The sequence below is a fragment of the Hippocampus zosterae genome, chromosome 18 (assembly GCF_025434085.1).
Source record: "Hippocampus zosterae strain Florida chromosome 18, ASM2543408v3, whole genome shotgun sequence".
In the NCBI taxonomy this organism is placed as follows: domain Eukaryota; kingdom Metazoa; phylum Chordata; class Actinopteri; order Syngnathiformes; family Syngnathidae; genus Hippocampus; species Hippocampus zosterae.
In genome coordinates, this window is record NC_067468.1 from 9,054,697 (window position 1) to 9,070,528 (window position 15,832).

Sequence of the window (15,832 nt, forward strand, 5' to 3'; positions counted from 1 at the left end):
AAGTGACAAAAACAAACAAACAACAAAAAAGGACAATATTGTAATGCCCAGGCATGTGGGTAAGGAGAGCCGCAGGCGCATTTATTGAACGAGACAGGCGTTTAAATGCGCAAATATGAAATGACAACACTCGCAAACGCTGCTATGGGACACAACACACACCCTCTAACATGCAGACGAACTAGCCAACCCGGATCCTGGCGTCACACATTCGGCACCAAAAATTAGCTGGCATTGGCTAATGCTCACCCGCAACCTTACGGACGCTAAATCGGCATGGAAAATGTTAGCATGCCTGATTTCCAGCATGTGTTGCTCTACCTTTAAATAACAAAGCCAGTAATGTGGAGTATGTACTGCTCCACAAAGCACATCATCTGATTGATATAAAAATGATTTAGTAGATATAAACACATAACGGGGTAGGACTAGATACGTTTTTTACTTCATCCTACTCCCTTGAACATAATAACTGTGTTGAATGAAGACTAATTTCTTTCTTTTTACTTTTTTATCTACCTTATTTTCTGTGAAATTATTAATGTATATGTTTTATGCTCAATAAACAAACAAACAAAGAAACAAACAAAGAAAAACATCAAATGAGTGAAAAATGAAACCTTCCAATCAGGTATGTTCCGTTCTGCTATGTACTGATCTGAAGGCTACTTTCATGTGCCTTGAAAGACCCCCCCCCCCAACACACACACGCACACACACACACACACACACACACACACACACACACACGCACACACACACACACACACACATATGACTGACATTATTTTGTTATCTTTTTAGTCAACTTAACCTGAAACAGACCTGAGCAATCAACCTAATCCTAACTTGCCTCCTGCACGCCACATTCTCAACTGCAACATCAAAGTCCAAACGCGTGTGGAGAAAATCAACACGACATTTCCATTGTGTTTCATGACTTACTTTGGGCAAGAGAGAGCGGTGGCATACTGAGGACTGGTTGCCAGTCAAGCACGGGGCACGTGCGGTGAACCGCCACTGAATTGAAGATTTTGAAGCTTTTTTTAAAAATTGGGGTGTAGAGTTTTCCAGAGAAGACCCAATTTTAAGGTTGCCCACCAACAGCGTAGTAGAACGCCGTGCCACTAAATGTTCGGCAATACTGGGCTTAACATGAATGCTAAGCTAAATACTGTGAGCTTATCAATGCTATTTGGCATTATATGTTACCATTGAGGTAGTTGACTTCAGTTAGTCAAAACTATAGAGGTTGGCTGAACATTTTGGTGTCTGAAGATACAAATGTTCATTTTTTTTAAACGAATTTGTTTGAATAACTGAACACGGGTGTCCCTCAAAGCTCTGTTCTAGGGTCTCTCAAGCTTTTGTTTTTATATACACAGCAGGTGAATTTTACTGGATTACTACGGGAAAGAGGGGCAGCATGGTGGACCGCGGTGTTCGGATCATATTAGCATATTTATGAGAATTCCTTTTGTGTCCGCATTGTTGTTGTTGTTGGGTTTTTTGGGCCACCTCTTCCTCCCACAATCGATGGCCTTCATCAACAGAGTATAAAGAGAGAGCATCTTTGGGAATGTTTTGGGTGTTCCTTTGGGCCACTTGAAGATGTTCTTCAATGACATGGGACTTTTCTGCTCAGTTTGTCTTCATTGAGAGGCCAAAAGCAAACATAATGGTCCAAGAATTTAAAAAAAGAAAGTCACGTTGCTTGAAACTCCATGAAACAAATGCAAAAATCTAAATTGGCTGCGTTATCAGATTGAGCCGCAAATATTCCAACCCCCGGTGGACTTACGCATTAAAACGTCTCCCCTTTTCATGGGAACACAGTTTTCTGGGATCTCACGGACGCAGCTCCAGTTCAGTATTACGATTTCCCGACATAGCGGAGTCGTAGGGGGGGGTCTGGTTGGGTCAACTGGAGGGCGCCAGATCATCGACCCGAACAAAACCCCTCCAGTGACGTCACGTTTAACCTCCAAAATAAAACTCTGGGGGAATTCCCGGTGACGATATGAAGATAACTAACAATCGCTTATATCGCATGCAGATGCACTGGCACACAAGTGTGAAAAAATTGCTGAGTGCAATAATGGGCTGCCCCATTATGTGTGATGATTGGAACCAAACCTTCATTTTGATCAGTATTCAACTTAAAGATGAAACTCTTTTCAATTTCTGCACTTGGTTAAAAAACAAACAAACAAACAAACATCACAAGCACCACCCTCTGCCCTTTGTTTACATGTGACTGGAACTCTTTGGAACTCTGCTATTTTTCTAAATTCCTTAGCAGTCTCAAACGCCTCACAGGACAAGGAATGTTGTAGATGTGAATTATTCTCCTCTCTCTTTTTGCCTTTCATGAAATTAAGATAAATGTTGGGAGGGAGACATTTGTCTTCAAAATTCGGGGCGTCTTTCGTCTCAGACTTGGACTCTGCTCTTTTTCGCATACTCCAAAAATATGCAGTTTTGATTCAGTGAAGGATAAATTTGTGCTCATGTGAGCGTTTGTCACAGGGGAATTCAATAATGAATGAGAATCAATATTGTTGGTCAAAACAGAGGGCCCCAAACTAAAAAGGAGGGGAAGAAAATTTTTGTTGTTGTTGTGTTTTTTTTTTTTGTTTTTTTAACATGCCAGAATCAAACTTGGACCTCAGGACCAATTGTTACAGGACATCCGAGCCAGGGCAAAAACGCAGCTGGCAGAAGTACTTGCACGCACACACAATTGGCAACGGTAGCAAAATATTTGTTCTTGAAAAAGTGATGCCACTAAATTTCCAAGAATTTAATTTCGGGTGTGGGTGAAGCAAAGCGGCAATTTTCGATGACTCGTCATAAAGAATAACACAAGTAATTTGGCGGTGCTCAGTTGCGGCCACCAACATTTCTTGGAGAATTTAGCCCCTTGAGGCAGGTTCATGGAGAGCAAAATCCCATTTTGTAGACATGTCTCTCACGAGTCGACGCACAAAAAATAAATAGATAACAAATTTAAAAAAGCTCAAAAAGCTACGCCGAAAAGGAAGCCTGACATTTTCGGTCGGAGCGGACATTGTCGTGCCGAGGCCGGTTCATCCATTTCCAGAGTCTTTCATGAGTAGATGCATAAAAATAAATAAATGCATACATACATAAATAAAAAATAAAAGTCTGAAGAAGCTATGCCTGAAAAGACCAAAAAAAAAAAAAAGACATTTCCGCCATTTTGCGGAAATTTAAGCCTTTCAGGGACAACGGTTACGACAGTGGACATGTTATCAGGTTACAGGGCGCAATGAAAGGGTTAAAGTTCATTCAGGGCTCGTTCAAAAGATAAACTGATCCTGGCAATTTTTGGGGGGGATTGCTACCAAATTAGATTTTTGTATACTTGACGACGAGACTGTGCTAAACTGTGAAACATTTATGTTTCAATTGCTGATATTTTTTTTGGGAGGGGTGAAGTGGGGGGCGGTGGTGGATTTCTTTTACACGCTGGCAAGAGTCACCATTCATTTTCTAGCTGAACAGAGGTGAAAAACCACAAGCGCGCTGGAAAAAAAAAAGCGAAGCTTTTATGTTAAGGTGCGGACAGGGTATGATTTTTCTTTTCACGCTGACTGATGTGTGAAAAGACAAGCGCCCCGAGGAAGGCGGCTGCGGAATTAAAGTGATTATGTCGCTGGAATCTGGACAAGCTTCGGAATAAAAGATTCTATTGAATCCCCTGCAGGTCGCTGCACTGCTTCGCACTTTGTTTTGAGAGCTACGGCACGCCCGCCGGGCAAGATGGTGGAAAGTACCATTAATAAAAAAAAAAAATAATAATAAATAAACATTAAAAAAAAGGACATGTGGGGTGCACTCAACAATGACAACACAATTATCAATATGAAGAAAACAACAAAGTAGTCGAAAACAAACATATTTAAAGTTTGATTCCAACTTAAAAAATATGCAGTGGCTATAAAAAGTCTACACCCCCCCATTCAAGTGCCATTTTTTTGTGACTTGTGGCGGGAAAAAAAAACGAGACCAAGATTTATTATTTTAAGATTTATCGTGTGCACGGTACAACTCCGTTGAAGTTTTTGCTATGCTTTTCAAGCTTTAATGCTTTTGGTTGCATAAGTATGCACACCCTCTTAGCTAGGGGATGTGGCTATGTTCAGAATTAACCAATCACAAACACATGTTAAATGGAAATAAGCACACACCTGCCACCTTTCAAAGTGCCTCAAATTAACCCGAAAGAAAGCTTAAATGGTCTTGTAGGCTTTTCATGGCTTTTTTCCCCCACCAAAAGGTATGTTTAGCACAAACACAACACTGCTCATCACGAAAAGAACAGCACACCGACACCGGTGGCGGCATCATGCTTCGGGGCTGTTTTGCAGAAACATTCTGTTGTCTGCAAGAAAGTGCAAAAATATATTGCAAAAAGAACAGCTGAACCCTAACCCTGTGGTTTGACTCCTCTTTAACATGAAATTCGTTCCCCCCGCCCTCCCCGCCCCACATTGGAAAAGGAAAACGATTATTTCAAGGAGGTGCATACTTGTCAGGGAATGACGTCCTGTTCCAGGGAGGGTCATCAGGAACCCAGAAATTGTGCCCCCCAAATGCTTATAAATCCATTTACCCCCCACCCCCAAATTAAGCGTTAAGAGTTTACACTAACAAAATGCTTTAGTGTAAACGGTGGCTCACAAAGCAGTTAAAGAAGAATAGGCATGTTTGTTCCACGCGCATTCCAAACTTTTGGCATGTGCCATAATACAGTCTTTATATGAAAAATAAGTTACCTCATTTTCCCTCTTGTATACACACACACATACACACACACGAACGCATGAACAAACTCACACACGCTGCGGGACGTTCGGTATGTGCTTCTTTGCTCTCCCGAAGGGGAAATAGTTTGCAAGTGTCAGGACTTGTTCCTCCAAAGCTTATGCTAAAAACTGCAGCCGAATGCGGAGACGATGAGGGTAATTATAGCTGTGGCCGCAGGGGAAAAAAATTGCCATTGATTAGGAAGTAACCAAGTAATATTACTTCCGTACTGGACTCAAGTACATTTTTCAGGCGAGATTGGTGGGCTGCAAGAACGGTGGGTTGTCTTGTGCCAGCCTAAAAAAAAAACAACAGCCTCTGGTGTTCAAAACAAATCTCTCTCATCTGGAAAAGAAATCAACATGGACTCACAAGTAAGGCGTACGTTGTCAGTTGTTAGCATTAGCTAATCTAGCGGGGGTGGGGTGGGGTGGGTGTTTGTCTGTCACTTCACAATGTTAGCAAAGCAATGGAAACGTTGTTGACTGACATTGATATTCATCAGCTGGATCGATGCAGATGGAGGTCTTCCATTACTTTTGATTTGAGATCAGCACAGCTTTTGAGTAGAAAATAAAGATTAGGTGGTCAGACTTGGTGTGTCACATTTGTTATGAGGGAGAGAAAAGATGCTGGCTTGAAGTTGGGCAAGCGGTGCCTCACACTTGAACAGTGTATGTGTGGTGGAAACTTAGTATGTTGCGTTATGTACTAGAAAGTTAGTGTCGTGACTTGTGAGGGCGAGTTAAGATGCAGCTCGAGCCACGTGGTGAGTCAGCTCGCTTCATAGTCTGCAAATAAACGATCTCCGATCAAACGTTTTTCCTCGGTGTTGTTATTTTACAGTTTGAGATGTCACAAAAAGACAAAGAAATGGGCGTCCAAATCACTGTTTGTGCTTAAAATGTTTCTTTTCACCCCAAAATATTTTCTCTGCTTTGTAGTCACAAACGTTTTGGTGAAACCAAACCCATGTTCTAATGCTGATGACGAAAGAATGGAAAAATCTTGATACAATACAGTAGTCTGTGTGAGTATTGAAAGATTGGTCATATACTCCAAAATGGCCGGCGATGAATGTACTGTATGTTGTCACGTGTCCTTTGTGGCGTTCCCGAAATACTGAGAGAACAAATGCAACCGAGGGGCTGAGTGTCTGAATATGAAACAGCGGCGGACAATGCAGCAGGACGAGATATGCTTTCCATTTTAAGCTGGAGTGTTACAGATAGCGAGACGGCCCGTACGCTTCATCAACAGGCGCTGAGTCAGCATTGAGAAATGTTAAAAGTCCTTTGTGAGGGGGGGGGGGGGCGTTTGGATAATGTACTGCTTTTGGGTGGATAAAGTTAGTGGAGGACAGACAGAGAGGTTACATTTCATAACAAATTGAGGCCCGAACGTCGCTAAAAATGTTCATTTCATCCCTGTCTTACTTTTTGTTCGAAGGTCACTCCTGACAATAAGTCAGAGCAGAGGAGACGCTTGAGCTAGATTCAAACCTGGGATCCTCTTGACTGCGAGGCAGATGTACCAACCACTAAGCGCCGCGCCGCCCTTTTTCCATAACAATGCCGTAAAAATCAAGTATCATGCCGACTAAGAAATGAAGCGTGAAAGACCCTCGGGCCATGCAAATTGAGCGTGTGCAGATTTGAAGGCATGGAAATTAATGAGCAGAGATCGTCACTCTTTGAATCCAACAATGCGGGTAAAGTATGAATCAGATTTTATGAGTCCAGCAAGGATTAAGCAGTATTTAGACAAGATATGTTGTGCTCGTTCTTACTGAAGTCAATTTTTCACAAAAGCAGTTCGAAGCAGCTACTCGCAATTCAAAACAATTGACTGAAGAGGACATCAAACTGGATGTTCCACCCATGTGCTCGGTTACGTTGGATCGGCGGCTATTTTGTACTTTATGCAAATTTTGCGATCGGCTCTAATGTCGAATTTTGCTGATTTGTGGAAATTTACCGGCAACATTTCAGAAATGAAATATTGCACATACAGCACATTTGACAATAAAGTACTTGACTTGATCAATTTTTCACATCTTTGCAAGATCTCATCCGCCGTTTGACTTCTGTCCATAAATGTTTTTTTTTAAACGTCATGTTAACCCTTTCATGCACCCTGTAACCTGATCACATGATAAGCTGTCCGCTGCCCATCTTTAAAGCCCTCCTCAAAACTCACTTGTATTCTTCTGCGTTCGACTCAGCATGACTTCGATTTGTTCTTGATTTTACTGCTTGGTGCTTTCTACCGCCTTTATTACCGATTCGTCTTATTGTTTATTGTGTATGTTAAATCGCTCCATCTACAGCACTTTGTATGCAGCGATGGCTGTTTGAAAGTGCTCTATAAATACTGTTGACTTGACTTGACTTGACACTGTAGTAACTCGTCTTCCGAGCCGCTTGATCCTCACTAGGGTCGCGGGGGGTGCTGGAGCCTATCCCAGCTGTCTTCGGGCAGTAGGCGGGGGACACCCTGAATCGGTTGCCAGCCAATCGCAGGGCACACAGAAATGAACAACCATTCGCACTCACACCTAGGGACAATTTAGAGTGTTCAATCAGCCTGCCACGCATGTTTTTGGAATGTGGGAGGAAACCGGAGCACCCGGAGAAAACCCACGCAGGCCCGGGGAGAACATGCAAACTCCACACAGGGAGGCCGGAGCTGGAATCGAACCCGGTACCTCTGCACTGTGAAGCCGACGTGCTAACCACTGGACTACCGTGCCGCCCACTGTAGTAACTGCTGTCCCTAAAATGATTAAATATGAATATTTATAATAAAAATGTTTCAAAAATATGGATGATGAATTGCTTCATTCTTTTTGGTTGTGTGATCGTGAGGCACACAAACCTCGACTGTTATACGCTAAACAGGTGCAGTAGCGCTTCTTCAATGCAACAGATAGGGCCATGGTGGGGCATGAAGTATTTTTTTTATTTTTTAAACAAAAGTAAAGCACAATTATCGCTTTTCGAATGTAGAGCGTAGAAGTTAAACCGCATCTGAAAAAAAAGAAAAACAGAGATACCCCAACGACTCAACATCCCACTAGTAGTCATCCGATTCTTTCAAGTTCGACACATTTCTCCTGACATGACATTAAAAAATGTTTACTGGTGTTAAATCCTGGACGCATCGCCTTCCTTCGAGTTCCACCTTTAACCCAGCACTGTGGGGCAGAGTAACCTGACTCCGCAGGGACGGGAGGGTGGGGGGTTACGGGGCCGGCCGGGGGGTGGTCAACCCATACCGACATCATGGGAAACAAATGACGAGCTGGAAATTCACCATCATTTATAACATCCATCATTTTGTTTTGAGAGAATCTTGCTCGACTTGGCAAGCGGCGTCGACACATCGAGACTTGTCTTTCTCGTGGCTGGCTGTCTTATTTGGATTTGGAAGAGAGCGGGGGGGGGAGGGGCAGGGAGAGGGGACACGGGGGGCGGGTGCACTTCAGCATCCTTGTTGGAAATGTATTGGATTCATATTTTCTGTGCTTTTCTCCCCCCATAACGATCCATGCATCTCCTGTCCTCATTAAAATTCGTCACAGCTAACTTTTGGTCACAGGCGGGGGTAATGAAGCCACAAAAAAAAATAAAAAAATTGAGGCCCTATAACGGGGGTACATAAACAAACAACTTTCTCAGGCAATGGGAAAAGTCACTGCGCAGGACGGAGGTGCAAGTGCGTTTCGGGAGGCCGTAAATTTCAACATAGGGTGTTTTGATCGGCTCCCCGGAGAGGCCTTTTTGTCACATGACCCGATCCCGGCGAGTGCAAATGGAGAACTCCGGCGTTCCCAGGATGGGACGCGAATCGGTCTAAGTGCCTTTCCGCAGCGGTTGCACACGGTCAACATTTTGACGACATACGTCAATATACCCGCATGAAATAAAACTAACCTCAAATATTGGGGGCGATGAGTCCCCGAGGCAGCACAGGCTCGCACCCTGGGGCGTTGAGGCATTCGTGTTTGCTGCCAGGACATTCCAGCAGCTTTTAGTTGATTGAGTGGGCGAGTCATGGGTATGATCAACTTTAACGAGAGTTCCAGATCCATCCGTCGTGATGAAAATCTGTGTTAAAAAGAAGACGAGAATTAGATTCGACAGTATTTTTCGGACTATCAGGCGCACTTCAAATTTTGATTTTCTCAAAAATCGAGAGTGCGCCTTTTAATCATGTGCCCCTTATATAGGGTGAATTGAAGTTAAATAAAGTTTGACTCCTTCGCTATACTGGTTCGTTTCCTTTTAATTTGCATTCATGTACCTTATAACCCGATGCGCCGTATTTATAGAAATTTTCCAAAATTGAACGGATCATTGAGACCTTGTAATCTGGTGGGCTTTATAGTCTGAAAATTACGATATTTCTATTAACTTTCTGAAAATGACGATATTTCTAATAACTTTCTTACACCGACACATTTCTACATATATCAAAATCCTACAGTGGTTGGAATATATCCCACTGGGTTGTCGTAGGGCTATCCTTGCTAACAGTGCTAGCCAACAGCTAGCATCACATCCTCGCTTGGGAATTTAAGTAAAAAAACAACAATAAGAAGCCAGTTTGACGAAGCAACGTGAAATTTGGAAGCAATGGGTCTATTACGAGCAGACCCACAAAAAAAACATTAAAAAAACATTGCCTGAAAAGAAAAAGCTGTTGTACAATTTTGGTTTGAAGCGGCGTTCTTAGCCATTTGCAAAGAGAGCTAAAATAACTTGCATCACATATGTGGACATTTTTCTTTGGAAAAGTATGGATATATTTACTTTTCAAAAAGCAGAAGTGAAGTAGAAAGTGCAACTTCCAACACAAAGTGTGCTGTTGCTTCATTCTAGGAGGAGACGGAGGAGGAGCTGCTCGAAGCGAACAACCGCCCCGCAGCCACTTGTCGTCAGAAGTCTCACAGCACAGCGAGTGTGTCGCAGCATCCGAAACTTTTCTGCGTGCATGTAGGATTTTGCGCTTCATTTCACCCGCGGGGGAGGGGGGAAAAAGAAAAAAAAGTAACTGGGATGTGACTTTTCCTTTGCGGAGGATGCACATTCAAGATTGAGGTGAAAGATGAACGCCACCGCCGATGCGCCGCCTCGGACCTTCCAGCCGCCCACCATCCCGGTCATCATGTTCATCTTCGGGGTGGTGGGGAACGTCACGGCCATCGTGGTGCTGCGCATCTCGCGCAAGGAGCAAAAGGAGACCACCTTCTACACGCTGGTGTGCGGCCTGGCCGTCACCGACCTGCTGGGCACGTTGCTCGCCAGCCCGGTCACCATCGCCACGTACATGCGCGGCGAGTGGCCCGGCGCCGAGCCGCTGTGCCAGTACTCGGGCTTCATCCTGCTCTTCTTCTTCCTGGCGCAGCTTTGCATCCTGTGCGCCATGTCCGTGGAGCGCTACCTGGCCATCAACCACGCCTACTTCTATAACGAGTACGTCAATCAGCGGCTGGCGGCGCTGGCGCTGCTCGCCATCTACGTCAGCAACGCCGTACTGTGCGCGCTGCCGGGTATGGGCTTGGGGGAGGTCAAGCTGCAGCGGCCGGGCAGCTGGTGCTTCATCAACTGGCACGGGAGCGGCAACCGCACGTCGGTGGCCGCCTTCAACCTCATGTACGCCGGCGTCAACGCGGCCGTTGTGGTGGCCACGGTGGCGTGCAACGTCATGGTGTGCGGCGCGCTCATCCTCATGCACCGCCGGTTCGTCCGGCGCACGTCGCTCGGAGCGGCGCAAGAGCGCGGCCGGCGGGCGGCCGCCCGCGCGCAGCTCGGCCGACGGAGGAGCCTGGGGCGGCTGGCCGGGGCCGAGATCCAGATGGTCATCCTGCTCATCGCCACCTCGGCCGTGGTGCTCGTTTGCTCCATCCCCTTAGTGGTGAGTCGCTTTATCCGGTACAGCAGGGGTCCCCGAACTTTTTCCTGTGAGGGCCACATAACTTTTCCCTTCTCCGATGGGGGGGCCGGTGTCAGTTTGTAACAGAAAAAGTGTGACGATCGTAGGGGAGCTTAAAAAATTTTCCAGAAAGCCACACATAACCAAATAACCCTTTCCAGGTTCTTGACAGAAAAAACATTAGGAAACAAATAACGTGTTGTGAAGGAAAATTGTAAATAGTACTGCGATTTATCCATTTTGTGTTCATATTGCATTTAATTGAAAGATGTTTTTTTTCTCTTTCTTCTTTCTACATACATTCTTGCTGCTGGAGGCTGTAAATTTCCCCAGTGTGGCACGAATAAAGGATATCTTATCTTATCTTATAATAACACTATTAATGAAATACATAATAACTAAATAAGCCTCTCTGAGTTCTTCACAGAAAAAAACTGGAAATAAATTATAACTAAATAACTCTCTGTGGGTTCTTCATAGAAAAAAAAGCCATGGAACATGAACTTTAACTTAACAGATAAAAGTTCAGCTCAGTTGTCAGCAGAATCTCTCCGACGCATATGAGCAGTCTCTTAAAGTTCTTGTGTTCCTTCCTTATAATCCTTTTGTAGGTTCCAGTAGGCTTATAGACACCGCTGTTTGCAGTTAAGGGGGTTTTTAACACAGTGACGGGGTCATTTTAGATCAAGGCAATGGTGATGAATGATTGTTTGAAAAGGAGCCGTTTTGCTTGGCTGGCTGCCTTGTCCTCACTACCGCTCAACTTTCTGTTTCTGCTCTGTTTTGGCTGTTTCCATGTGAAAAGTGTGACAATTTGTGCAATTATCTGATATCAACACATTGGTGTCGTCGTTCATTTCTGCAAGCCGTCTATGACTGAAAATCATTTCTTGCATGCGCACACCTGGCCCGGGGATTTGACTGCATTTGAAATTAGAAGTCACGGAAAATGATGACACGACTTAACTGTTGAATTCAAGAGGAGATTTGGTGCCGGGGGACCCTAACTTGGAAAAACGGACCCGGGACGTGTTTCTTTTTGTCTGTTGGACTAATCAACGCACTTTGTTTTCCCACTTTTGGTCTCCAGCTGAGGATCTTTGTGAACCAGCTGTACAGCAACCAAAATGAAGAGTCGACGGGGCTAAACAAAGACCTGCTGGCTATCCGCATGGCCTCCGTCAACCCCATCCTGGACCCGTGGGTGTACATCCTGCTCCGGAAAACGGTGGTCCTCACGCTCATGGAGAAGATCAAATGTCTCTTCTGCAAGATGGGACGGGGCCGGACAGGGGGCGGCGGCCAGTTCCGCTGCGCCGGCGTCCGCCTGTCCTCGTCGTCCATCGTGTCGCGGGACTCGCCGTCTCTGGTGTCGCGGGGACGCCAAGGGACGGCGTGCACTTCGCAGACCTTCCTGTACCCGACCGAGGGCGGGACGAGCTCCTTTCGAGAAGGGGCGGACGGCGGTTCCGGATCACCGGGCGAACAAATGTTACTGACCCCGAGGGAGTTCAGCGCAACTCGGACAGAGGCACCCAAGTGGCCCGCGGAGGGGGAGCGGCCGGATATCTCCAAGCCGGCTTTGCAAGTGTCGCTTACGGATGGGACGGCAAATGTCCAGGAGAGAAGCATCTAAGCAAAGACTTTGCAAACTGACGGAAGGTTTCAGTTCATCTTGTTAGGTGTAAATATTTTCCATCGCTTCAAATGGCCACCAAGACTGAATTAAATACACCGCAGGTCTTATGACCACTCATCATTGACGCCTCTGGGTTTGTTTGGACTGGATTTACAGTGATCCCCCATTTATCGCGTTGTTCAAGACGCATCTATAATAGGTGAGAATCCACAATGTAGAATAATCGCATACCAAAACCCCCCACCCCAAAAAAACTTTTAACCTTTCCATACACGGTAAACACCGTACTTTTTCAAGTACAGTGAATGCCGACACAAGCAGAGTTAAAAAAATAATAAATAAAATAAAATTCACATTTTGGTGCCAAGGAACTATGTTGAGATAATGGAGGCGCTTCATTTGGACATTCGTAGTACTAGGGGCATCTTCGTGCCGAAGAACTACTGTATGTCCAGATAAATTAAAGACACGGTTTTGAAAAATAAAAATGGGTGAGCAAAATATTTCAAGGCAAGAAACTTTGAGAACATTTTAAGTTGGTCAATTCCACAAAATATTATACGTTTTGCTAATGTGGTTTGCTAAAGTGAAAATTAGCTTTTCCTTTTGGCAAAGATATGAGTCTACAGAAATCACCGTCCCTTTTATTGTCGAACCCCCAAAATACAAATTATTAATTATGTGACATCTTGGAGCTAAGGAACTATGTTGAGATATAATCAGGAGCTTCATTCAGACAAAAGTAGTGCTTTGTCACCATCATGTGGAATTAATGGCAATTATAAAGCTTTCTGTGAAGGTGACAATGACGCACAGTCCCTTTCCCCTGAAAAGAGGCGGGGCTTTTCTGTGTAATATTAATTTGGTCATCCAAATGTGTCTGTTAGTCTTGTACTTTTTTTTTAAGCCTACCTTTGCTTTACGTTCACGTCACTGCATTCCTTAGCGCCTGTTTATTGCTCTCTCGCTCGCATAGTTCTCCAAATGAGAGGAGACGCGTGCTTGCTTCGAGCCGTTTGTCACTCCCATCTGATGTTGACTATACAGTATAACTGACACATGAAACAAAAAGTAAATCAAACACTGAATATTCCAACACCAAAGTTCAACAAAACTGTATAAGGCTGTGAGTCTCGTGCCGACATATCATGTGAAGTGCGTCGACAACGCTGGCAGAAATGAGCATCGCTAGTAAGTGACTTCTGAACCTTCAAACAAGGACTATTACGGCAGCTTCATATCTTACCTTGTCTGGCTCTTCTTCTTTTTCCTAACTACACTGCATCGTCTTGTGTAGAGCTCAGTGCTGCCTACCATGTTGTGGCACAGCATGAGACTACACTGAAGGCCTGTAACGCAAAATTTAGACTTGATTGTACGCTGTAAAAAATAAATGCATGGAGTAAAAATAATTTGAAAATCTGCAATACCACAGGGGTTCGCTGAAAACAAATGTCATGCTATCCCAATTTCCTAAAAGTCCCAATTTATTTTCTGAGAGCGTTAGCCTCGTGCTACGTGACGTGTAAGCTATGAAAATGTGAATGATGCCATTGCAAGAAGCTAATTTATTTTGCGTATGAAAACGTGCATGTTATGGTCTTCTCCGTGAGAAGGTGCAGCGATTCTGAGGTCCTCGTAGTACGGCTTTCGGGGCTGAGGACTCGCAATGTTCATGAAATCCTCTCACGACGAAAGGCAGTTGGGCGAGATCTCAAAAGTTGTTTTGTTTTTGTGATTTATGTAATCCCATTTTACCAGCGCATGCGTTGCTTTGATTCATCCGATATGTGTTGTATTTCTTCGCTTAACGCCATTGTCGTTGTAGAAAATGGACATTTTGAAAGAAAGCACAGGAAAATTCAAACACTCTTGCCCCTGTACCGAATTATAGCAACAATAAAGTTGGAAAACGGTGCCAAGAGTCTTCTTTTTCTATATTGTATTTTTATTTTGTTGTTGCAGCGATAGTGACTTCATAAAAGACGTCGGCAGGACATCGAAGACCTGATACATTTAAGACGGAGCTCAAATCTAAAGCCACACAGTGGCGCTATCTACAGAGATCTGTTAAGTCAACACATGTGAAAATAAAACAAAGATGACATTCAAACACCTCCCCAAAAACCTCTCTCGCCTCTGTCGTCTTGACCTCAGTATGATCTTGACGTGGAATGTCAGATTGCGTTTTATTGCTCTCATCTCTTTTTATAACCAGCCGCCATTCGCTCCGCAGGCACTTTCTATTGACTTGCTACTCAAGATGGCCCTTGTCCTGAAGCTGTGGAGCAAAACGCCTTTGAGAAATAAAATTAATAAAAAAAATAAAACACAACTAAATGTTGAGATTGGGTTTATTTCACGGCCAGCATTGATTTTCCCTTCTAAATTCTCTTTGGCCAAGCCGTGAAATAGGCGATGTTGCCCTGAAGTGGATTAACAAAACAAGATTGAGTAAATTGTCAAGGCTACGCACCACTTTGATCTCATTTAAGATTAGGGATGGTCGATATTTTTACCAGACTGATACCAGTACTCGTCACTCTTTGAGTACTCACCGATGCAGAATATTGATAACTCTCATACTTAACACTTTAACACGGCCCCCCAAAAAAGTTCTTTCACAGCCGATGATTCGGGGATCTGTCAAACTACCAAAGTATAGCGCCAACTAGTGCCGAGAAGGACTTATAATCTGATTTTCTTTTTGCTTGATGTATCGATGGCTGGTATGGGCAGCATACAATAGGACCCGATCTCTTAACCGATACCAATACTTTGTATTGGTACTTGCCCATTCCCATTTAAAACAAACAGTTTACAAATGTTTAGTTTAGGCTTCACTTGGGAAATTTAAAAGAAAGACCGCAACCGAATTATTACAATTTTCATACCACTACAGAAACTTGAGTTTTTGTCAAATCCTTTGCAAGGAGTTTCATTTCGATGTTGAGTCTTCAATCTTTCAATGGCAGATTTAAGCGCCATTTTTAAAGGGTTATTAGTTTTATGAAAATGATCTAAAATTTGCAGTGTACGCCCAGGCGCTACTCCATTCACCCCAATCACACTCGGCACACAAAAAACTGACTTCAATTCATCTTCTTGATATGCAACATGGGAAAAAAAAGAAAAAAGAAAACACAATGGTGTGTCTCAAAAGAGAACGTGACAACTGTACTTTTCTCATAACCATACAAAAAGGGACCGTTACATTTTGATTTCAGTGCATTTATTTCATTTGGACTTTTACAATGACATAAAAATGTGACAGGAACCAATGGCACCAATTTTATCTATTTTGGACGGACTACGACTGATTTATTAAAGTCCCTCTAAAGTGAAAACAAATGCGGTTTGTCCCTCGTTAACAAACCCTCCAAAATTTTAATGATTACACAAATCGGCATAAAACGACCTTCA

The 15,832-nt window shown here is 43.8% G+C and overlaps 1 protein-coding gene across 1 annotated transcript; it reads left to right on the forward strand.

Annotated features, from left to right (window-relative positions):
• Positions 1–9,596: 9,596 nt before the first annotated feature.
• Positions 9,597–12,645, forward strand: ptger4b (prostaglandin E receptor 4 (subtype EP4) b). Its single transcript, XM_052050769.1, has 2 exons — positions 9,597–10,752; positions 11,861–12,645. The coding sequence occupies exons 1-2, from the start codon at positions 9,943–9,945 to the stop codon at positions 12,404–12,406; spliced, it is 1,356 nt and encodes a 451-aa protein (XP_051906729.1). The 5' UTR covers positions 9,597–9,942; the 3' UTR covers positions 12,407–12,645.
• The last annotated feature ends 3,187 nt before the right edge of the window (positions 12,646–15,832 follow it).

Bases quoted from the DNA above. Each gene is read 5' to 3' on its own strand.
- ptger4b (XM_052050769.1), top strand. From the start codon at position 9,943: ATGAACGCCACCGCCGATGCGCCGCCTCGGACCTTCCAGCCGCCCACC. The intron at 10,753-11,860 runs GTGAGTCGCTTT...TTTGGTCTCCAG, and splicing joins TTTGCTCCATCCCCTTAGTG to CTGAGGATCTTTGTGAACCA.